General features: G+C 38.5%; 1 protein-coding gene across 2 annotated transcripts in view; it reads left to right on the top strand.

Moving 5' to 3' along the window:
• The first annotated feature begins 7897 nt into the window (after nt 1-7897).
• Nucleotides 7898-24160, top strand: part of irak4 (interleukin-1 receptor-associated kinase 4) — a 35127-nt gene continuing 18864 nt past the window's right edge. Inside the window, exons 1-6 of one of the 2 annotated variants that reach the window (XM_043709613.1) lie at nt 7898-8383; nt 11191-11355; nt 13296-13441; nt 18410-18613; nt 20237-20397; nt 24083-24156. In XM_043709613.1, the coding sequence (XP_043565548.1) occupies nt 8319-8383; nt 11191-11355; nt 13296-13441; nt 18410-18613; nt 20237-20397; nt 24083-24156 (815 nt within the window). In that variant the 5' untranslated portion in view covers nt 7898-8318. The remainder of the gene's footprint in view (nt 8384-11190; nt 11356-13295; nt 13442-18409; nt 18614-20236; nt 20398-24082; nt 24157-24160) is intronic. The other variant, XM_043709614.1, reaches the window with a different exon arrangement.

Genomic DNA, 24160 nt, shown 5'->3' on the forward strand with positions numbered 1-24160 from the left:
CCAAAAGGTCACTGATCCAAATGCTTTTATTTCCAATTTCCATTAATCACATGGGTTGTTTTCTTTCATTTGCCACCAATCCGAAAGGTATATTATTAATTCAGTTCCTTGATTTTAAATAACCAATCTTTCTTTTCCTATTCCAATGCTGGAATTAAAGACTCAGATTTAAAGTGCAAATGTCATTTCAGCAGAAACCAACCAGAAAAAAAAAGATAAGTCGAGACAATGACAATTTGGAAAGTGGAGCAATTGAAGCTGAGAATACAGCCCTGGATTTTCAAAATAAGTTAGAACAAAGTATTAGGGGGCGGAGACGTTAACTATGAATACTATGTAAGAAGCTTTGGGAATAAAACTTGGCAGCATGTGTGATAGGTACACTCGTTGTATGGTAATCAAAAATCCCAGGATAAAGGAATGGGCAATCCTACGTATTATTATGCTCAGCAGTTGGAATGTTTACTTATGATGGAACAGCCATGAAATGAATTGTGTACTAAGCTATGTAACTAAAGTATAGTTAAAGTTTAAGGCAATTATGCTTATATTGTAGTGTTCCAGTTAGACTACATGTTGAGTTATGTGGAAGTTCTAGCCACTAAAATGTAAGAAATAAATTCATGACTTGGGAATAAAAATCCATATGAAGGGTGATCCTAATTGGAATATCTTACCACGAAAGATTCTATAATTAATATTTTGAATGATGAAATGATCTATACTGTTCCATATAGAAATCCACTTCTTGTTTTCAAAATTATCCATTTTATTGGAAAAATCAGGATCAAACTTTCCTGTTCGCTGTGGTCAGTGATGAGGAATGTGAAATTTAAAATTGTTAGCAAAAGAGTGAAAAGGGTTTGAGAAACTTGTGGAGTGGGTTATTGGAGTGTGAGATGCTTGGCCACAGTACAGGAAATAGGGTGTATAGAACAATTCAAAATTAACTCCATGATGGTTTGTTTTCTGTTCTGGTAACACCAACTTTCTGAAACATTCAACAGATTTCTGGGAAGGATCATATAGACAAACTTTATACAAACTTTGCAGAAATACATCAGTATACTTAAGCATTTTGAAACCAATCTATACAGCTAGACAGGCATGTTTGTTTGCCATGCACATTATACAAATCAAATGTCAGAAAGCTAAGTTGCAGGATTGAAAAGTTAAGTCTTAGAAAAGCCATAATTTGCAATGAGATTTTGCTCAATTTAATTAGATAAAGCCATACTGTGTAGTTGCATAGAGAATTCCAGAGATACCTGGACAGAATGATTTAGGGCATTAAAGGCATATAACTTGGAGGCCTTCTCTTTAACTCCAAGCAGACCAATTTATCTCTCTCCAAGAGGGACACTTATTAGATAAGTGAAGCATTGACAACAGGTAGTACTACAACTGGTATGGTCAGCAGTTCAATTTACTATGAATATGATTGCACTGTCACCTTTCTCAAGATCACAGATTAGCTCTATCCTACCAAACAATGATTCTAATAGTCGGAGTTGCAGCACATCACCATTATTTGTTTACTTCTGCAATAAGTCATTGAAGATCTCAACTCCTGAATTTTTGAGCTCATATTCTTACACTTAATTTAAAAGTAGCATCTATTAGCAGTTATTGCAAGCCCCAGATTTATCAGAAACTATAAAGTGGCCAAATGCAATAATCAAGTAGATGAACCAATCTGGTAACATTTTGTGATGCATCACAAATGTTAATGTTCTTTACATCCACACTTAAAATGAAGTAGCAAGTATATTAGTCACAAATTGCTCAATGTTGAGAGGCTTTGATAATATTTCAGCATAAATTATGACTTTTCAATTGACAGAAGCATAAATTCAATTTTAATGTTATATATTTAAATTACAGTAATAGTAAATTTCTGTGTAATTGAATGAGTGCTTGACTGGATAAAGTGATTTTATCATAGACCTTTATTTAACAGATTTACATTCTACTGCAGGACATTGCTATTTAGAATATATAATTTTGATGAAAAGAAAAAATATAAATACAAGCCTACTTTACAAAAATGTATAAATACATTTATGTATTAATAAAGACCTAATCAGTTATTTGGTATGCCATTGTAAACTACACAATGCTTATCAATTATTGGTTATAGCAATATAACATGCTGGCTTAGCGCAAATTATATATAAATATTTATATTATTAATTATAGGGAAATATTAATGTAACTTGCCAGATGGGAAACCCACTGGACTAGGTGAAACACTGATTTTACACTCTGACAATTGAGGCCAATGTGAATATAACCTGAGGGTTGGGAAACTGATGGAATTGGGTGTAAAACATTTTACACCACACACAATTTTATTCTCCATGAAAGTTAATCAGTAATATTGTTTGGAATCTAAAATCAGCATGCAGCTTGATCTAGTGGGTTTTCACTTGGCAAGCTTAAATTGTCTCCTACACCTCTAACCATAGGATTTGCTTTAAAATGTTTTAAATTCCAGTTATTCATTTGGGCACAAACAAAAACATCTTCGTTTTATTTAGTGTATCATTGTTGTCCATACATTGCTTATCATGACTAATTTAGGCCATGATATCACAATAGGAAAGTAGAAGATGCAGGCTACAAGAACTATCTGCCATTATAAAGAAACCATGCTGTCAAACTAATCCTGAAGAAGGGCTCATGCCCGAAACGTCGATTCTCCTGCTCCTTGGATGCTGCCTGACCTGCTGTGCTTTTCCAGCAACACATTTTCAGCTCTGATCTCCAGCATCTGCAGTCCTCACTTTCTCCTGTCAAACTAATCAGCCCTTGTACATATTCTCCAAAGTGTTAAAATAAAACACATCTGACAATGTCAGTATCTTTTGCAATAGTAAGTAAAATAATTCATAAACACAAGTTTATGTAAAGTCTACACAGCGCAGACTTTAAAGTTTGCAGTTCCCTCTTTTAATGAGCTGAATCTGTGGCACCGGATCACAATTGATGAGCTGACGCCCTCTACTGGAGAACGAGCGGTTATATTAGCATGATTCCCAGTTATTATTAGAATTGCAATCAATAAGAGAAATTCAGATTTCATTTATAAACTTCCAGATCCTAATTTGAAAATATTCTAACGTATACCTCTATAATTCCTTGCTGACTAGCTAAAATAGGAACACCACTTGGGCCAAGTTCCCCCCAAACCCCAAAGACACACCATCCTGACTTGGAAGTATTTTACCATTGCTTCACTGTTGCTGGGTCAAAATCTTGGACCTCCCTTCCTAAAAGTCCTGTCCATGCACCTGCACTAGATGGATGGCAACAGTTCAAGAATGCAGATCTCTCTATCCTTCTCAAGGGCAATTAAAGATGGGTGACAAATGATGACAGCCAACAATATTAACATCTCATGAAAGAATGAAAATGAAGGTGGCAACTTCTGCTTTCTACTGAACATACCAAGGATTCAGGGCATGATTTAGCAATTTATTGGTTAAGTATAATCTTGAGCATCTCCAAAGGCGAAAGTAATCAGAATCAATTTTTTTTACTGTAGCTGAAAATTTTGAAAACATATTATAAACAGAAACATAGAACCCTTCTAATAGCTGAATTTCAGTAATTCATCATAATGTGATCATGATTGGTCATTATTTTTGACAGCTGGTTTGAGCACTGCCTAAAGTCAAACACATGTACTCTTACCTCTACTGTCATACATTGCCCACTAAAGGGTATGTAGGAGAATAATTAATTCTCAATACAAATAGATTGCGTGTTTAAATGGAACTTTAAATTGAAAGCCACAATAGTTCAACTCTTAAAAATGAACAACTGAAATATAACTTCTATCCATACCAATAACTGCATCATAGAGTGTAGTAATCAAACAGAATTTTGGCTTGCAGTCACTAGTGTGTGGTGCATACTGTGAAACAAGTTGTACCAGGAATTATATTGTTCATAATATAACAATATATAATATATAAATATAATATAATAGTTTAGCTGTCTGCTACACTAAAGTTAGAGAGCAAGAAAATCTGTATCCATATTCTAGTCCATGTGTATTTTTCATAGCCTATGAAAATACAGTCAGGATCAAGTTAAAATGCTTTTGTAAAATCCACAAGACATTTTAAAATTTGTTTTAGTATCTTAAGCATAAATAAAGATAATTTCAAGGGTGCCTTTGCAAAGAAATTCTAGAGAAGGGTGCAGTGGGTTTTGTCATGGTTCATCCTTTTGACGCAGGACTCTGTATTCCTTCATCTGTTCCCCATGATATTCAGCGAGATAAACTGCACCCAGAGGACCATGAACTTGGTAAAAGATACTCTTTGGTCTTCCCAAAACTTGTTGGTCTTCCAGAACAAGGCGTTGACTCTGACTGAGTATTGTAGACTCGCACATTCCACGGTCCAGGACTACAGTACATATGACACGCCAAAGCTTCGGGCAGCTGTCACCATGGCACGGTTGGAAAAGTCCACTGTCCGAGGCTATTACTGCCAAAATGGGAGTCTGTTCAGTTATCGGACCCTCTTAGTACCTCAACTATATGTAAATATAATCTAGTTCAAGTAAGCGATGCCTTTGGTTTTGTTTGTTAGATAGAATCAAACTCCAATGCTTGTTTGTTTTCTTCATATGCTACTGAACAGAACTGCTTTACTGATCTTTCTTTTTATGAATAAACTATATTCTGGAAATGAAAAAATGAACACAGGATGAACTAGAGTGAACTTGTTGGTGTTCAATGAAACATATTTAAGGAGATATTTCACAACTTTCATCAATGATATCTTCCATTAGAAATAATGTAAGAAAGATGAACTATCTATAACTAAGGAATTTAAGAATGGTGTTAAATTGAAAGGAAAAGCATACAATATGAAAAATCAGATGGTTTTTAAGAGGTGTATTTTATCCTGGATGTTTTTATGAAGAAAGATCGAGACAGAGGTGACAAGCAGTCTGCTCAAAGCCAACAAAATAAACATTTTGAGAGACCTTGGGTTTATTTTTAAAGTTGGAACAATAGAAGCAGCCTGAATGGGTGGGGTCAAACACCCACAAAACCAGGAGTTTTAGTTTTAGCTTTCTGCATTTGCTGGGGTCTTGAAGATGGATGTGGAAGCACTTATTCCTCTCTCTGTTAGATCTAAAAGTTCGGGTTCTCTTCCTGCTGCTAGGATTGCGACAATCTATTTTATTGAATTTGCCTTTGCCAAGGATGTGTTTATGGGATGTTACCATATTGGAACAGTTAATCAGTAGTAGTTAAAATATTTTTTGTTAAGCATTTTGAAACAGTTAAGCCAATTATTTTATTTTAATTTTGTCTGCATAACTGTAGTGCAAAAATAAAGCACGTTTTGCTAAAATCAAGAGGTTTGACCAATCAAATTACATGTGAAATGCAATACCTTATACTACCTTTAAAATAAGAAAAAGTTAGGTGTAGGCTATCTTCTTAATATATTTTGAGGGTGTTTGGTCTAGTCCATAACACATACTAGATCAGAAGGCTGGAGTGATCTTAGAACAAACAAGGAATAACTAAGAAAAAGAGAGAAATTAGAACATGAGCTAAAGCTAGCTGGAAACATAAAAAATAGATGGTAAAGGTGTCTAAAAATACTTAAAAAGGAAAAGAGTAACTAAAGCAGGTATTGGTATCTTAGATGATGAGTTAGGGGAATAATGAGAGACAAGAAACTGGCAAAAACTTTGAATAGGTATTTTCTGTCTGTCTTCACGACCAAAGAAACAAAAAAACCCAAGAATATTTAAAGAGGTGAATGGGAGAGAGGAAATTAACCATCATAATATTCAGGAAAAGGGAGAAAATAAGAAAATGATCAGCTATTGCTGACAAGTCTCTTAGATACGGTAGCCAGTATCTTAGGATTTGAAAAGAAATGGCTGCAAAGACAATATATGCGTTAAGTGCAATCGTCAATTATTCCACTGATTTTTTTAAAGGTTCCAGTGGATTGGAAGACAACAACTTAATACCTCTATCAAGAAAGGAGGGCATCAGAAAGCAGGAAGCTGTAGACCAGTTAGCCTAACATCTATCATTGAAAAAAACATTGTAATGCATTAAGGTGGTAAACTTAAAAATCATAGCAGTATACATCAATTTGGTTTTGTGAAATGGATATCACATTTCACTCATTTATTAGCCTTTATGAAGAACTTACTGGCAAGGTGATTAAAGGGGACTCTATAAAGATGATGTTCTAGAATTTCCAAAAAGCTTTCAATGATAAAGTGCCAATGCAAAAATTCCTACATAAAATAAATGCTCATGGTGCAGGATTTGCAAATAAGTATCATTAGAGGATTGGCTGGCTAACCGGGAGTAGTGTGTATGAATAAATGGGTCATTTTTGGATTGTCAAGCTGTAACTAGTAGAGTGCTATTATGAACTGTGAACATTGCTAACAATGCCAGCATTTGTTGCACACCCCTAATTGTTCTTTAGAAGATGGCAGTGAACTGCATTCTTGAAACATGACCATCTAAATGATGCAGGTACTCCCACAGAGGTGTTTGGAAAAGAGTTGCAGAATTTTGATCCACTTGTACAGTGAAGAACAGCAACATAATTACAAGTCAGTATAATGTGTGACCTGAAGGGGAACTTTCAGGTGGTGTTCTCATGCATCTGCTGCCCTTGCCCTTTTCTATTGGGCAGGTCATAAGTTTGGAAGCTGTTAAATGAGACTTGGTTAGTTGTTGCAGGGCATCTTGTATCTAGTATGGGTTTACTCATTCCACAATTTGCAAACTCAGATCTGCTCTTTTAGCCATAGTATTTGTATGGCCGTTCCAGTCCAATTTCTGTTCAATGGTAACCCAAATATTGATGGTGACAATCACATGGGACATCAAGGGGATAATTTTAGATTCTCTCTTCTTGGAGCCGCTCATTATTTGGTTCTTGTGTACACATAGAGCAAGAAAGTTATGATGAATCTATGCAGTACACTGGTTCAGCACTACACCAGGAAGGATGTGAAGGTATGGGAGATGGCACAGAAAATATTTACAAAAAATGCTGGAGATCATAGCAGGTCAGGCAGCGTCCATGGAGAGAATGCAAGCTAACATTTCAAGTCTAAATGACTCTTCACAGAGGTCTTATGAAGAGTTACCTAGACTTCCTTTCTCTCTTTGGATGCTGCTTAATCTGCTGCGACCTCCAGCATCTTTTGATTTCAGTTCAGTTTCCAGCATTCGCAGTAAGTTGCTTTTACAAAAATGCTCCCAAGAATGAGATGCTTCTGTTACGTGAATAGATTGGAGAAGCCAGAACTGTTATCCTTGGGAGAACAGAAAGTTATGAGAAGATTTGACAGAGATGTTAAAACTCTTGGAGGTCAGAAATGTGTGTGGTTGGGGCCCCCATCCTCTTGGTCTCATCCTCGAAACTGCAGGAATCAAAGATTAACATCCCTGGACATAACTACCCAGTGACCCAACAGGTAATCAAAGGCGTGGGGAAAAAAAAACAATAGGCTGCTTGATCACCAAATATCACGTACTCAACCACTAAAGAATGGCTACCTTCCATTCGTAACCCAGTCTTGAATTTAAATAGAAATAAGGAAATAGCAGGAAGAAACGGATTCTCAGAGAAACCTTCAAAAAGCAGAACTCCAACTTCCGGTCACCGGGAGGAAACGGGTGCGTGGGGCGTGGCGAGCGGAAGTGACGTTAGCAGAGCGGTTAATTACCCGAGTGAGGATTAGGAGCGAGCGAGTGAGTGAGGGTTGTGTTCCCATGGTAACGGGAGGGGGAGGTGTGGGCCCCGCGCTCCCCGCGCTCCCCGCGCTCCCCGCGCGTGCTGAAGTTCAGCCCTCGCGGTATTCGGGAGTTTGACGGTCGGCCAGGGTCGGCGCCGGCCCGGTTTCCCCCCTCCTTGCCCATCAGGTGTGGAGTTGCGGTGAACGCCACTCGGCCTCCAATGCTTCATTCGGGTTAAAACCATGTCGATGGTTCAGTGCAATCCCTGGCGACGGGAGGGGTGAACTGTCTTACTCCTGGTCCTGTATTGTTAAGTTTGAGTTGTACAGCCTTGCAATGGCATCAGAGTATCTTACTGTAACGTACATATCAGCTTCTTATAAAACGTTATTTATTTCAATAACAGCGGCAGCAGCCTGTCTCTAATGGGGAAGTTTGTGGGTTCACACTCCAGTGTAGTGTTGATGCAGTGCCAAGGGTGATAATTTAAAGCAAGATCCTCTCTGCCCTCACAGCTAAAAGCAAACGATCCCATAGCACTATTGTTAAAATAAAGCGAGTCGTTTTGATGCCCTGGACAGTATTTATGACTGGACCGATGTGTCTCTGTCGATATTGCAGTTGTTGTTTATGGTAATGTGCTTTCTATCCACTCAGTAAAGTTGCTAAATTTGATGATATGAAGATGGATAAGCGGACATAAGGTGGCTGCAAAAGGATATAATTAGGTTGAGTGAGTGAGCAAACCTGTGACAAATTGAGGATAAATGGAAAAATGTGAAATTGTCCATTTTTGGTGGTGAGACTGTGCAGCAGCAGGGAAAAAAGTTAAGTTCTGAGTTTTGTGAAACTGAAGGTTCAGCTGAGCATGACTCCGATCAGATAAAAAACTTATAGTTAACAATAGGATGTGGGTTAACAAGGTGGAAAAGCAGTCATTATGTAGAGCCATTTAACAATATTGGAAGCATTCAGTTATGCAAGATCAGCTAACAAGGGAAAAATTTTCCATTGTATGAATCAAGTTAACAAGATTAAGAACATTCATTGTATAACAGTGAAGAGCTTGGTCTCTGCTATTGATACTCGTTGATTGTACCGCTCACCCAATTAATGTATGTTTTCTTATCTGAATGCTCCTCCCTGTAAAATGACTGTAGTTCATTGAGAAACTGCTGTTCCATAGAAGACTGTGAACTCATGTCTCTGTGCACATGGGCGATCGATCTCTCTCCCTCCAGGGCCCAGAATAAAGTTGGAGGTAAAACTACATTGTCTCTGAGCGTTTTTCTTTGACTGGTAGGGGGAAGGAATGGGACGACAGTGGGATTAATCTAAATGATGCATAATTGGAAAGTTCTCAGATGCAAAAGGATTTGGTGTTCTCATGACACACAAAGTTGATGTGCAAATATGGAAAGTATTTAGAAAATCTAATAAAATGTTATCACTTACTGTGAAGGGAACTGAATACAAACGTAAGAAGTTTATGCTTCAGCTATACAGAGTATTAATGAGACCACATCTGGAATACTACATAGTACAGTATTGGTCTCTGTTTAAGGAAAAGTAAATACATCAGAAGCAATTCAGAGAAGGTCTACTGGACCAATTACTAGCAAAGGTAATCTGGCTGATGAAATTTTATTCACTGGAGTTTCAGAGGAAGTGGGTGACTTGATTGAAACATTTATTTTTGGATTCTTTTTGACAAGATTGAGGTAGAAAGGATGTTTCTTGTGGGAAAGTTTAGAACTAAGGATCACTGCTTCAAAATAAGGAGTTATCCAATAAGATGAGAATTTTTTTCTCCGATTTCAGTCTTTGGAGCTCCCTTTCTCTGGGGATAGTGGAAGCAACATTGTTGAATGTTTTTAAGGCAGTCGTAGATGAATTCTTGATGAGCAAGTCAGTAGAAAGTTAATGGAAGTTAAGTGGGAAGAATAATCAGATCAGCTATGATTTAACTGGTAGAGCAGGTTTGAGGCCAAATGGCATAGTCCTGTTCTTAATTTGTATATTCATAGTTGCTAGGACTATCCTTGCACTCCTTCTTGAGGAATGTGTGGCGTCTGCCACTCGAATACAATTTGCACATCTTTAAAAGCTTGATAAATGAAAACAAGCCCTTTCATTATCTCCACTCTGACATCCTTTGGCTCCTGCGCTACAAATCATCTGGACGAGGCTTCAGATCTACCCTATCCATTGCTAGCTTTTTTGGCACCTTTCAACTTTCAGACTATCTATTGTCTCCATTTCTACCAGTACTTGATCAGACTGCTCTTCTTTAGTAAACACAATACAAAGTACTCTTTAAGTATTCTAGTCTACACTGTACTAAGTATATATCACTGTTTTTGACTGTAATGGTACTCAATCCATCTCTTACTACCACTTACAACTTGCTGCAACCTTTTTTGATCACATTTTATGTTAACTTTCTTTTTATGCCCATGCTATGCTTGCAAATTTATTTTCCACTTCCTTTCCCTTCTAAACTTAATGTATTTGACCTGGTTTTCATTTGAAGAATTCACCTGACATCCATCATGCCCACTCTTTTTTTGTTTCACTCTTCCACTTCCAACGTATGTATCCTTTATATCCTTCCTTAAATATGGAAACCAGAATTCCACGCCATATTTCAGCTGTGATTTCACCAATACTGCAATTGTAACAAGACTGGATTATATTTGTAAAGGGATTGGAGTACAATGAAAGTCACCATGCTCTTTGTCTTTCTACTTGCTTACTGCACCTGCATGCTAACCTTAAGTTCCTTGTACAAAAGCACCCAAGTCTCTTAACGCTTACTCCTAATTTCCCAACACTGATTTTAACTGTTAGTCAGCTGCTTCCTTTGATCAACAAAAATATGATTGAGGCTCAGCTTTCCAAGTCGAATGAGTCTGACTGCTGTTGCTTTCGGACAGAGACAAAAAGACCCTGCAAATTCTGGAATCTAAAATAGACAGGCAGGAGGTTGCCTGGCTTGCTGTGTTCTTCCAGTCTTCTAGGAGGAGAAAGTGAGGTCTGCAGATGCTGGAGATCAGAGCTGGAAATGTGTTGCTGGAAAAGTGCAGCAGGTCAGGCAGCATCCAGGGAACAGGAGAATCGACGTTTCGGGCATAAGCTCCTTAGAAGGGCTTATGCCCGAAACGTCGATTCTCCTGTTCCCTGGATGCTGCCTGACCTGCTGCACTTTTCCAGCAACACATTTCCAGCTCTTCCAGTCTTCTGCCTGTCTATGCTGATTCCAGACAGACAGGTTGCAAGATTTGTCAGCTCTGCTAATAAGTGAAAATTGATCCTTGAGTTTTCTTTTGCAAACATTTGTCCCATTTCCTTCTGAGCTTTTGCCTTCTGATCTTGGTATTATTTATGTTTGTTTTTCTTTTGTAAGACTGATTCAAATATTTATTTTCTAATAAATGAAGGAAAATGAATGAATCATTGACTCCACAATCCTACATCCGCCACTTGAAACAGGGGCTCATCCAAGAACTATCAGACATGCTGGATCCACAAGATGGTTGGAAGAAACTAGCAGTAAGCATAAAAAAGTCTACAGGAGAACTAAGATACAGCCAGTTACATATAAGGTAGGTAAGACTGTTGAAGGGATGCCATTGATTGAAGGTAGTACATGACACTGAGGAAGATCCCAGTAAACACCAAATAAGTTGACCTTTGGCTCACATTCACTGCTAATTTGAAGCCAGTGTTAATTTCTAACCAATTACCATAGCAAAATCAGGAAAAGTCAAATTGTTAACCACTTTTCAGGTTGATACAAAAGATCACGTGGTCAAACACAATTACTCTACATTTTAAGTCAATCTGTGTGGAGTTATTTCACACCTTTGGAGCAGGTTGAACATGAATCCAGGCCTCCTTGCTCAAGAGTTCAGGACACTACCACTGTGACATTACTCAAATGTTCGAAAGATAGTAATTTGTACCTATGAAACGTTGGCTTAAGAGTCCAGCTTTAAGAAATTGCTTTTAATTACAACAAAACATCCAATCTACACCCTGCAAAATTAATTGCAGATACGGGATGAAGTTTATTCTCAAAATTGTTTTACACTATCATGCATGGAACTGATCAAATGCAGAAGGTATCAGATTGAAAAGCAACTAAGCATTTAATTCACTTACGAGGCTGGCTTTTATGCCTCCAACCCCTCCCACACTGGTATTGAGATGAGAGGTGTGGGAGTGGGTAGCTGGTAAAATCTATGCCATGGCACCAATGTCAAAACTTGCACCCCCTACCTGCCACAGTTTTATCAGAAGTATGTGGGCACTGAGAGGCCAGTCTGCTTATGAGTGAATTGAGACTGTTGTCTGCCCACAAGGGCCTCTCCCAGCTGCCACCAGCATTTAATCAAATGAGGAGAGACCCCTGCCAAGCCTAGTAGCTTTCACTACGTGTGTGATGGTAGGAAAGGGGGAGTTTCTCCCCAAATATACCTTATAATGCCAGTTACGTGGCCCCTTACCATGCAGTCCCAGCAATGGTAACCACTGCTAGCAGCGCTACTGCAACCAGAGAGTAGTTGGCCAATAGATTGCCCTTCAGCTCTCAGAGGCAGGACTTCCTCTCTACAGGGGTGTGGAAGTCTTGCCTTAAACCAATAATGTCCTGGTGACCCTAAATTTACACAAGGCGGACTTTGACACCTTCATATCTACTTGGCCATACTGTGTTGGTGTGCAAGGATTCCAAAATGTTAATCCAGCAATTATAGGTGTTTTTAAAATATATCTTTTAAAAGTTGCTTAGAAGGCACTTCAAAATGGATGTGTCCTCTGCTTTATCTGCAATGGCAGGAGGCAGCTCCTTCCACACTGATACCAGAACCAAAGGGACCATTGATTTGATTTATTGTCACATGTATTTATTATAAATACAGTGAAAACATTGTTTAGTGACCCCATGTATGGCGCCATGTTAAAACACAGAAAATAAACCAAAACACAGCATAATGTTGCCCATCCAGATGGAGAGCTTGCCTATTGCCTTTAATTAACTGTTGACTATAGAGACTTTTATTCAGCTTATTGAAGAGCATCAGGACACACTAGAGTCATAGAGATGTACAGCATGGAAACACTCTTTGGTCCAACCTGTCCATGCCGACGAGATATCCTCATCCAATGTAGTCCCACCTGCCAGCACCCAGCCCAATATCCCTTACCTAGGAATCAACCTGTTCAGAGATGTTATTGCACACTCTGGAGTAGATGGAATATGAACCCAGGCCTCTCTGGTCTGGGACAGGGACACTACCACTGCACCAAAAGAGGGGCCCCTTGAATGTTAAGTATATTCATTGGACATTAATCGGCCAATTTATGGAAAGTCAGTGCTGGGTGACTACTAATGATATTGCACGATTAGGATACATCTCTTTAGTTCTGATATCTGAGCGCCAACTCAAAGATCTGTCCACGGTTTCTTGCTGAGGCAGCATTAGTTTTAATGTGGACTTTGACCAAACAGTTTTACATGGAACCAAACAATTTTTGTGTTCAGGAGATTTGAAGGATTGATTCCTAAGGGCAGGAGCCCTACTGCAGAGCTTCTGTTTGACTGGGGAACAACTAATGCCACAGTCAATGATTTTGTGGAAATCTTGATCCAAAATAATTTTCTAGCTGCAGCTAGCTTGGTACTTCCAGGTAAGGATTTTTTTTTTTAGTTTACTGTATACTTGACTTGAATATTAATGTAAGCATTTGTTAAAAGTTGTCTGTTGTGCTTTGAAAAATGCAAAGCATTGAAACATCCTATGCAGTAGCATTTCCAGCAGCGCATGCATTCTTGCTTTTTCTTTTTCTTCTGAGTTGTGTATTATAAATATTTCAAGTATTCTTTTCAAAATCACATCTTGATAAAGAATTAAATAAGTCTTTTCATTCAGTCCTTTTTGTCTAATGAGTGGATCTCCCATGAAGTTACGGTTAAAGATGATTAAATAAAGTCAAACAGCATTTATTGCAGGAGATTAGTGATATTTCTGGACTTAATTTTATGATAAATGTGAGCAATTGCAAAAAAACTGTGTAAAACCACTTTCATGATTATTAAAAGTATATTCACCTAGATATTTTTGATTAACCTTTTTAAAAGGTAATGATGTTTCGTATAGATAAGATGTGATTTGTAAGAAATTTGTGCAGCAGTGTTAGGAAATTGGAGAATTGTTGGAGATGACGTTTGAAGGATGGGCCTGGAGCTTGCAAGAAGTAATTAGAGTGCAATTCCACACCCCCAAAAACCCCAGTAGTGGTAAGAAAGGCAAATAATTTGGTGAGCTAGGCTTGGTGAGATATTTGCATTTGCTTATCTCATCTGTTACATGCTTTGTCATCTTGCAAGCAATTAAAGCCCTTAAGTCAATTACCAGCTCCAATGTTCCAAGTGCCACCAGACAATTACCTGCCATCTTGGCGGATAAGAAAATTGACTGGGCACCCTGCCTGCTAGGTTAGGGAAGGAGGATTCTCCATTTTCACCATTCTGGAACCAGTCAGGTTAGCAATTTGGTGGAAGAAAGTTGCCATGAAAGCTACACCTTGTTTCTAACCCCCTGACTGTCCTATCCTCATGACCTCCACCCTGCAAGATTCCAAAATAAACCACCTACCTTCTCACTATTGGATCTCAAGGGGTGCAATTCTCCACTAACTCAGTTAGCAAGAATAATAGAGTCATAGAGATGTACAGCATGAAAAGAGACCCTTCGGTCCAACCCGTCCATGCCGACCAGATATCCCAACCCAATCTACCCCGACCCCAGGGAAAAGACATTGTCTATTTATCCTATCCATGCCCCCTCTATAAGGTCACCCCTCAGCCTCCAACGCTCCAGGGAAAACAGACCCAGCCTGATCAGCCTCTCCCTGTAGCTCAAACCCTCCAACCCTGGTAAATGTTTCTGAACCCTTTCAGGTTTCACAACATCTTTCCAAAAGAAAGGAGACCAGAATTGCACGCAATATTCCAACAGTGTCCTAACCAATGTCCTGTACAACCGCAACATGACCTCCCAACTCTTGTACTCACTACTCTGACCAATAAAGGAAAGCATACCAAATGCCCTCTTCATTATCCTGTCTACCTGCGACTCCACTTTCAAGGAGCTTTGAACCTGCACTCCAACGTCTTTTTGTTCAGCAACACTCCCTAGGACCATACATTAAGTGTATAAGTCCTGCTAAGATTTGCTTTCCCAAAATGCAGCACCTCGCATTTATCTGGCAGGCATGATGTGTAACCTGGGAGAGAATCTCGTCAAAAGTTTTCAGATATTTTACGGAGAGGTCAGACTTGTACAATTAGTCCTGGTATGTTGGTTGTGTCATAGTCATACAGCACAGAAATAGACCCTTCAGTGTAACTCATCTGCGCCAACCAGACATTCCAATTTGACCTCGTCTCATTTGCCAGCATTTGGCCCATATCCCTCTAAATACTTTCTAATCATATACCCATCCAGATGACTTTAAAATACTGTAGCTTAACCTCCCTCCATCTCTTCCTCTGGCAACTTGTTCCATACATGCACCACCCTCTCCGTGAGTGTGGCCATTTTAGTGGGAGGAGCAGATAAGCTGCCTTGGATAAAAGTACAGTAGCAGATGTTGGCTCAACACGGTGAAGAAGATGCGGGCAGGATCAGACAAGCGTAGAACTATTTTATTGATGCTGCTGGAAGAACATAAAACTATGTAAGCACAGGGACATTAAGAACCAATCTGGGAGGAATCAAACAGAAGTAGAATTAAGCCTTACGAGAAGAAATAAGAAACACGTGACAAAAAATGACATGATGAAATCATTTTACAGCTTAAAGATAGTCAAGAAGACTTGTTGGAGATTTTTATGTTTAGAAAGAAAATTATGGGTTCAGTAATAGCGTCAGTTCTACAATGTACACTACTTTATCTTCCACACGTTCCTGAGTTTAGAAACTCATCCACATCAACCTCTTGAATTTAAATTATTTGAAGTGACAGTTTAAAAATAATTTAATAAAGTTGATGCAATGTTTTATTGTGTAAGAGATGGTGATGATGAAAGTTTTTCATTAACTCTTAAGGGCAGCATAATTGCCATTTCTTAGCTCTCAATTTACTTCTCTGTCCTTTTACTTTTATTAGATATTTTACGCAATTTACTTAGCTTCACAACTTTTTTAGTCTTCTGGCTAAAACTGTACCTTCTGGCTCAGTTAATCCCTGCTTCTATGTCAAGACATGCAAGTTGTTCATGTTCTCAGAATGAACGTTCAACACTCCACACTTTACATCTCCTTGTATTGGGGTAGAACCAGATTACATCTGCAATTGTAAGTACATATACTCAGAAGGACATTTTGAGATTTCATAGCTAATGGACTTATTTACCATTTGAAGATACAAGTTTAATTTAACATGCCAAATATAAAATGAAAAAGAGTGGTCTTGATGATTTACCAAAGCATATGTGTCTTGTGCTAATGGTAAATGTTGAACTTCATAAATCTGATATGCATGTTACATGTTTAAGTTTGCAGTGTATTACACTTGATTTATGAGTCCTGCTGCTTGGAACATTTTATCGTGCTATCGCACAATCTCCATTTATAGTTTTCTGACTTAGCCATTTTCATCCCAACTGCTAGTCATGTTCTTCTTTAATCATGTTAGCTCTGGCTGAGTTGGTAGACCTCTCACCAGAGTAGAACATTGTGGTATCAAGTTACACTCCTGAAACTTGAGCACCAAAGTCTAGGTTGCACTCCTGTGTAGAGCTCAAAACAAAGCTGTAATGTTGCAGGATGACAAGTTAAAGCAACATTCTGTCTGTTCTCTCAGATGAATATAAAAGATTCCATGGGAGATAACTCTGATGACCTGACCAATATTTATCACTCAATCAACATTGTGAGAAACAATTTATCTCGTCATTTATTGTGTTTGTGTTTGTTTTGCACAAGGTCTGTGTAACTTGTTTTCTACACTACAGCATAGAAAGCATTTCGAATGTACTTAATTGACTGCAAGGCATTTTATGATGTCCTGAGGTGTGAGCTGTATAAATAAAATAATTTTCAATTCTTTCTAGTAAATTATTCTTGTGCATCAACCACTGAAAATATGATAAGTCCAATTCGCTAACCCAAGGTTCTGAAGGTATCGACATTGTCAGCTATTCCCACCAGTAGAACAGTATATCCAATCCAAAAGAAGAACGCCTTGACATATCATAGCTTCAGATTAGCAGATCGCAGGTGAGATTGTCATGTTACCGTGCCAACCAGTTAGAGCAGAGATCCATGCTAAATCATCATTTGATTTCAAGATCTGACAGAGAAAGAACATTCAAGCCCTGCAAGTGTGGCTGAGCCTGTGAGAAAGTTGTATGTTGGTGATTGGAGAGAAAGTGAAGTTGCTACAAAGTGGAAAACCATGGCACAAAGCAAAAAGCAGACATTGCTAAAGAGTCAGAGAATCCACCATCAAGTTTGTCAATGTTTTGAAGTACAAGGCAAACAAGCAAGCATTCTCTCCAGCAAGAAAGAGGATGAGAATGGTTCTCTAGCATTGAAGAAGCTCTGTTAATGTGGTTCAAGAGAACTATGCCATCTCTGGTAATTCTGCAAGAGGGGGAAGCTGCCCTAGCATAGAGGCTGGGCCACAAGGGGTTCACCTGCTGTGATGGATGGCTGGACTGATCCACAACATTTTTCAACTCTGGTACTCCAGCATCTGCAGTCCTCACTTTCTCCTAGTTGATCTTAACCTACTGCAAATCCTCTTGCAAGGATGCCTACCTTGAAGAAGCTCTCCTCCTCCCTCTACAAGGATCTAAAGTGAGTCCTTCTCTCACTGCACCCCTCAGGTCATCTCCTCTGTCCTGAAGCTCTTCAGCCACGTCCTGAAACAGACTCGCTACTACAGCCACATCTCTTTCCTCAGTACCTGCCTATGGATCCGACTGACCCCGCATGGACTCCGGATTACATTCGGACCAACACAATTTGGACCCAACCAGGACAACCAGTACCTGCAACAAACCCAAGCCTCCAGCAACAGACCTCCCTCCGGATCCTCATTTCCACGCTCGCAGCCATGCGCCGCTACCTACACTCCCTGCAGTCAGCCCTTCCCCAGCTCAGGACAACACTCTCCCAGACCTGCAAAGGACCTCTGCTGTTCTTCATCCTCAGAAAAATTCATACACTGAACAAACACTTTTTCCTAGCCATTATCGAACATCAAAGAAAGTAAGTACAAAAAACTTTCATGTACTCACCCCCACACTCTGGATTCCTCGACCATTCCTGAAACTTCTCGCGACCTCCGGAGCTGCTCTGGTGCCATTGCCCACGCGGTCGTTGCAGCCAGCACTGCCGCAGCGAACGATGACGTCACTTCCGTCCCCACTGCCACACAGACAACAGCCACCATCGACCATGCAGCCTCTGCGATCGTCGCCCAGACAACCGCCTCCACGATCGTCAGGAAGACCATAGTTGTTTTAACTATCCTTATGTCTATTTCTAAAGGGGAATAGGGATTTATTTAGCAGCAGATAATACCATGACCTAAAGGTTTTATTTAGTGCTTTTTTAAACTTTGATTTATGATTTTACTTAACAGATAAAGTACCATTGGCTACACCATCTGCTTCATTACCTGAAAAAAATGATACCCTTATCGGTGACTCTGCCTATAAGCCAATTCTACAGGTCTCTAATAACGAACACACCCGCCACTATCCAGACAGCAGCAGTGAGAAAGAAACTGCCTTAATGGTAAACAGTTCAACGCCACCATGTTCATCTTATGACAGTTCAGAAATAAGTAAGTCAGTTGTTTTGCAGCATTGCGTGTATGATATATGAACAATGTGCTTAAAGATTTCAAAATAAATTTTAATTATCATGCTGAAGAATTGGCACAACTTGAAATGGAATGCCTCAAACCAAGAATTAATAAGATTACTCTGTTCAAAATGGGATATGTAATATCACTATCATTAACTTGTATCCAATGCATATGCTGGTACAATTAATTGTCCATTACATACCAACAGATACCAAGCAATCTGCTTCATAGCCATTGATTTGTAACATTCTTTTCTGGTGTGACATGAATAATAAAAGTTGCAGTGCTTATCCCAGGAGTATTTTGCCAGTCAGATATTTATCCACTTAATGTTCGACTCGATTCTAACATTCCTTGAATTAGAAACTTGGTGGTATATTTTGGCATTCAGTAAAATTCAGTCTCATTATTCTCATGGACAAGGATTTAACCGGAGTAGCATTTTAGAACTAAAACGCCACTCAGGTTAATTCCTTGTCCATAGAGATCATTTCTGTTCAACCTATTAACAATAATTTTGAAACAATTTTGCCACTGACAAATTAGAGGTATTACTGCTGAAATTCTGGCAGCAGAAGTAAAGAAAATTGTAGCCAGCATTTTATATTTGCAAACTGAACTGTTGATGTCCTATGAAAATGTAAAATCTCAAGTGATGATGTTGTGTTGTGAACCTGTACTATGGTAGTGGACAGGTGCCAAAATTGGCAGCTATTTAAAACAAAATCATTAACATGCTGTGAGCTTGATAACAACCAATTCAGCCGAAAATTGAACTGGCCACATAATAATGTGGTTGGTAACGGTTCTTGGCACAGTAGTAGATTCCATACCTCTGAGCCAGGAGACCTGGGTTCAAGTCTCACCTGCTCCAGAAATATGTACAGTAACATCTCTGAATAGTTTTTTTAAGGAAAGAGAAACATAATTTATTTGGTTTGGTAAGGTAGGCAAGAATAGGAATAGCACTTTAACTGCGATGAAAAGAAAGAAGGAACAGAATGTGCATCATGATGAATAAGGGACACCTCCACTCTCATTCGTGTCTCTTTGTTTGGTTTCCAAAACCCACTCCTTCCAAGCCTGCATAAGTGTCCAATTGCTCACTAAGCATCAATGTTTCTTGCAGACCCAGCCATGCCTGTTACTGAGTTCTAACACTGCTGGAGCTGCTAACCAGTCCAGTTTGCTCGAAGATCAAAGGCAGAACCTTTTTTGTTCTACTTCTGTGAGATGGCCATTTTTTTTTTCAGTCAACTGGTTCACAGCCAATTGCTGATAGGAGATGGGAAGTGACTATAAAATTCACGAGAGTTTTACAACAATATTTAATGGCTCCAAACTCAAGTCATTTTATACATACTGTAAATACTTTTGCTATTATCTCTCAATGTTTAAAATGACCAATTATGTGTAAGTAACCTGTTCTTTGAGTGTTAAGATGAATATCAAAATTAATATGAAACATTTCTGTGTAAAGGCTGATATCGCTTAATGTTAAAATGTGGTGAAATTCAGGAAACAAAATATTAATTAGATTTTAAAAAATTGGGAACTATCATTTTGGTAGTTTACTAACGTTCTGAATTTCTCTTTCAGATCTTCACAATTTCAACTATTATGAGTTAATGCAGAGGACTGGTAACTTTGATGAGCGTCCAGTATCGGACGGTGGCAGTAAGATTGGTGAGGGGGGGTTTGGAATTGTCTACAGAGGCTACATAAATAACAGAATGGTGGCTGTGAAAAAATTGACAGCAGTGAGTATTAATTTCTACTGTATAATTGAGCTGCAAGCACATTTTTTTATTTTGTCTCATTTTATTTTTTATGAAACTAAGTTATAGGTTGATTAGTTTTTTGCTGATCAATAATTCAAGAGAAATAATATGAATTGTACAAGAAATCTGTACAATTACAATGTGTGTATTTAAGATGATTGAGAAAAGAACGAGAAGTAACATGAGGAATACCTTTTCTAACAGTGACTGATTAGATTCAGGAACGTATTATCTGAGAATGTGTTGGAAGCAGATTCAACTTTGGCTTTCAGACAGGAAATGGGTAATTTTCGGAAGAGTAGACTGAAATTACTGGGCTACGGGGAAAAGATGAAGGAGTGGGACCACCTGAGTTGCCTTTACAGAGAACTAACATGGATACAATAGACTGAACAGCTGCCTCCAATGATGCAATAATTATTCTATGGGGCTAAATTTTAAAGTGCATCATGCCACCAACCCTCACCCCGCCCACTACCACCACAACCAGTACCCCTTTATCTTGTCTAAAACATCTGTAAAGCAATGGCTCATTAAAAAAGCCCTGTGGCTATTATATGCTCAATGAGTTGTTAATTATCTAAAAACAAGACTAAGTTTTTATTATTTGAAGGGATATAGGTGTCATAGAATGTACAGCACAGAAACAGACTTTTCAGTCCAACTCGTCCATGCCAACCAGATATCCCAACCCAATCTAGTCCCACCTGCCAGCACCCAGCCCATATTTCTTCAAACCCTTCCTATTCATTTACCCATCCAGATGCCTTTTAAATGTTGCAATTGCACTAGCCTCCACCACTTCCTCTGGCAGCTCATTCCATACACGTACCACCCATCACTAACAAGGTTGGCAATTATTTTTCACCCCTAATTTGCTTGAGAAAGTGATGGTGAATGACTTGTTTGAATTTTTGCAGTCAGTCCACAGGGAAAGGTAGATTCACAGTGCTTAGAAGGGGATGTTCAAACACTGAACGAATTCATAAGTCCAGTGTACTTGGGACAAAAAATTTAGTACACAAAGGAAAATAATCAAAAACTATCTTCCATGATACAAGAAGTACAGAGGAACCTTGATTATCTGGCATCTGATTATCCAAATATTGGATTACCCGGCAAGATCCCGATGCTTGACTGAACTGTTATCCAGCATTTGATTATCCAGAATTCAATTAATCGAACAACATACTTCCCGCCCATGTCCTTCAGATAATTTAGGTTCCTCTGTATTTAAAATGGTCTTACAAATATCAGAAATAAAGATTCAACCATTTAACCTCAACAGTATATCTCCATCTCTTCTCTGTTCTTTCTATATCTTCTCTGTGCTATCTGTCTCCCCTCTCCTCTCCTTGCTTTCTTAACTCCCAACCTACCTTCAAAGATGCTGGCAGATGGCTATAAAATCTTTTTTTTGATTCTGATTATTATTGCATGTCACTTTGCCCCAATTGTGAATGGTCCTACCTCTGTATCATTGTCATGAGTTCAAATTCCACTCCTTAATTCATGTAGGTCAGCACTTAAATGTAGTTCTAGGGAGTGGTGTCAGCCATTCTGTCTTTTGGATAAGACACTTAAAAGGAAATTCTTACATTTCTTAAAAGGAAGATTCTCTACCAGGAAACTCTGAAGAATCTCTGAAATTAGATCAAGGCCATTCAGGAATAAAATAGGGAAGCATGTTTTCATTTAAAGGTTGTGAAGTTGTGCATTTTTCTCCCTTGCATAAATGCTGTTGCTATCAAATGATGTTTGCAAGACTGAGATGGACAGATTTTAATTAGGTATGCTTGTCAAAGAATGTGGAGCAAAACTGAATCGAGTCGAAGTACAGATCAGGTACGATAAATTTGCGGGGTTGAAGGGCTGACAGGTCTTGTTCGGTGCAAAGAAGAGTAGGAAGTTTTTCACAGTCGTCAATTGATCATGTATCACTTGAATAATTAGCGTTTCTGAGTACTGTTTGATTCATTTAAGGATTGGAAAGTTTACATCTGATTGAGTATGTTATGACAGTCCAGAAAGCATTACAAAACTCTTTTAAAATCATGAGATTTTTCAGTATATGTGCAAAAAGGATGTGCCATGTGATTATGTGGTGCATTGATTGATCAGTATTTCTCCCTCAGTCACCCTTGCTATATGAGTTGGTAAATATTGCGTTGTATCAATTTTTAGTGTGGTGTTGTGCTTTAACTTGACCTAAAAAGGTTCAGAGACTAGGCAGTTAAATAGGAAATGCAGTGGTAATGTCAAGATGTTAATTAACTTTTTTTTTGAAATATTAGATTATGACAGTGCTTCCTTTACATCTTTCCTTTCAAGTTCTTATATAGATTTCAGTACTTGATTATAATATTCAGAACATAGAATTTACAGAACCAATTTTAAATTGTTGGACTTGATTTGTCTATTGCTGCTTTGCCACATAGAACCACGGTTAGAATTCAGATCACCTCTGCGTTAGAACACTAAAACTAGGAGTAGGTCTGGGCACTTCAGTCTGCTTGGCCATGGAATATGATCATGGTTGATCTCACCTTGGCCTCAACTCTCCTGCCCACTCCCACATCCCTTCAACCCATTAAGTAAAAATCTGTCTAACTCCTCCTTAAACTTACTGTACATCCTAGCATCCATCTCAGTCTGGATTAGTGAGTTCTATAGATTCATAACCCTTTTGAGAGAAGTAATATCTCCTCATTTCTGTATTAAATCTGCTACCCATTATCCTAAAACTAAGACTTCTCATTCCAGATTGCCCCACAAGAAGAAACATCCTCTCTCGAAGTCAACTTTGTCAATCCCCTCAATTATAATTCCTGTCATTCTTCTAAACCCTATAGAGTGTAGGCTGAGAAGAAACTGCTCAGTCTGTCTTCATAATACAAACCCCTCATCTCTGGAATCAAGCTAGTAAATCTCCTGTGAACTGACTCCAGAGCAACTACAGTGCAACAAGTAAAACTGCACAAAATCTCACTAATGTCTTGTACAGTCGCACCAACATTTCCTTACTTTTATACTCTATCTCTTTAGCAATAAATGCTAAAATTCTCTTTGCCTTCCTTATCACCTGCTGTTCCTGTGTGTTAGTTTTCTGTGATTCAAGCACCCAGATCCCTCTGCACCAAAGCACTCTGACATTTCTCTCCATTTAAGTAATTTCTAATCTTCTGACCAAAATGGATAACCTTATACTTCATTGATTCCAGGTGCTGATTTTGGCCCATTTACCTGACCCATCTATATCCATTCGTAAATTTCTTATTTTTTCATTGCAGTTCACTTTCCCACCTATTTTAGTGTCATCTTCAAATTTGACTACAGTTTTATCCTTGTATCTCAAGTTATTAGTCAGGATTGTAAATAGTTGACTGAACCCTGTGCTACATCTTGCCAACCAAATAAAGACCCATTTATTCCAATATTCTGCTTTCCATTAGTTAGCCAATCCTCTATCCAAGCTAATAAATTATCTCTAACCATAAATATACTTTCTATTACATTATTTATAAACAACAAAAAAAGCATTTATATTGGGCCTGTAAGTTTCTTAAAGCAATTCACATAATGCAGCACCAAGTAACTTTTATTATTAAATGACGTGTATTTTAATCACTGATTATAAAACTTAGCATTTAATTTTATTGTTTAGGCACTGGATCAGCATAATGTCAGCATGGGGGAGCTGAGACTTCAGTTCAGTCAAGAAATTAAAACTTTGGCTAAGTAT

The sequence above is a fragment of the Chiloscyllium plagiosum genome, chromosome 19, assembly GCF_004010195.1.
Source record: "Chiloscyllium plagiosum isolate BGI_BamShark_2017 chromosome 19, ASM401019v2, whole genome shotgun sequence".
Lineage (NCBI taxonomy): Eukaryota > Metazoa > Chordata > Chondrichthyes > Orectolobiformes > Hemiscylliidae > Chiloscyllium > Chiloscyllium plagiosum.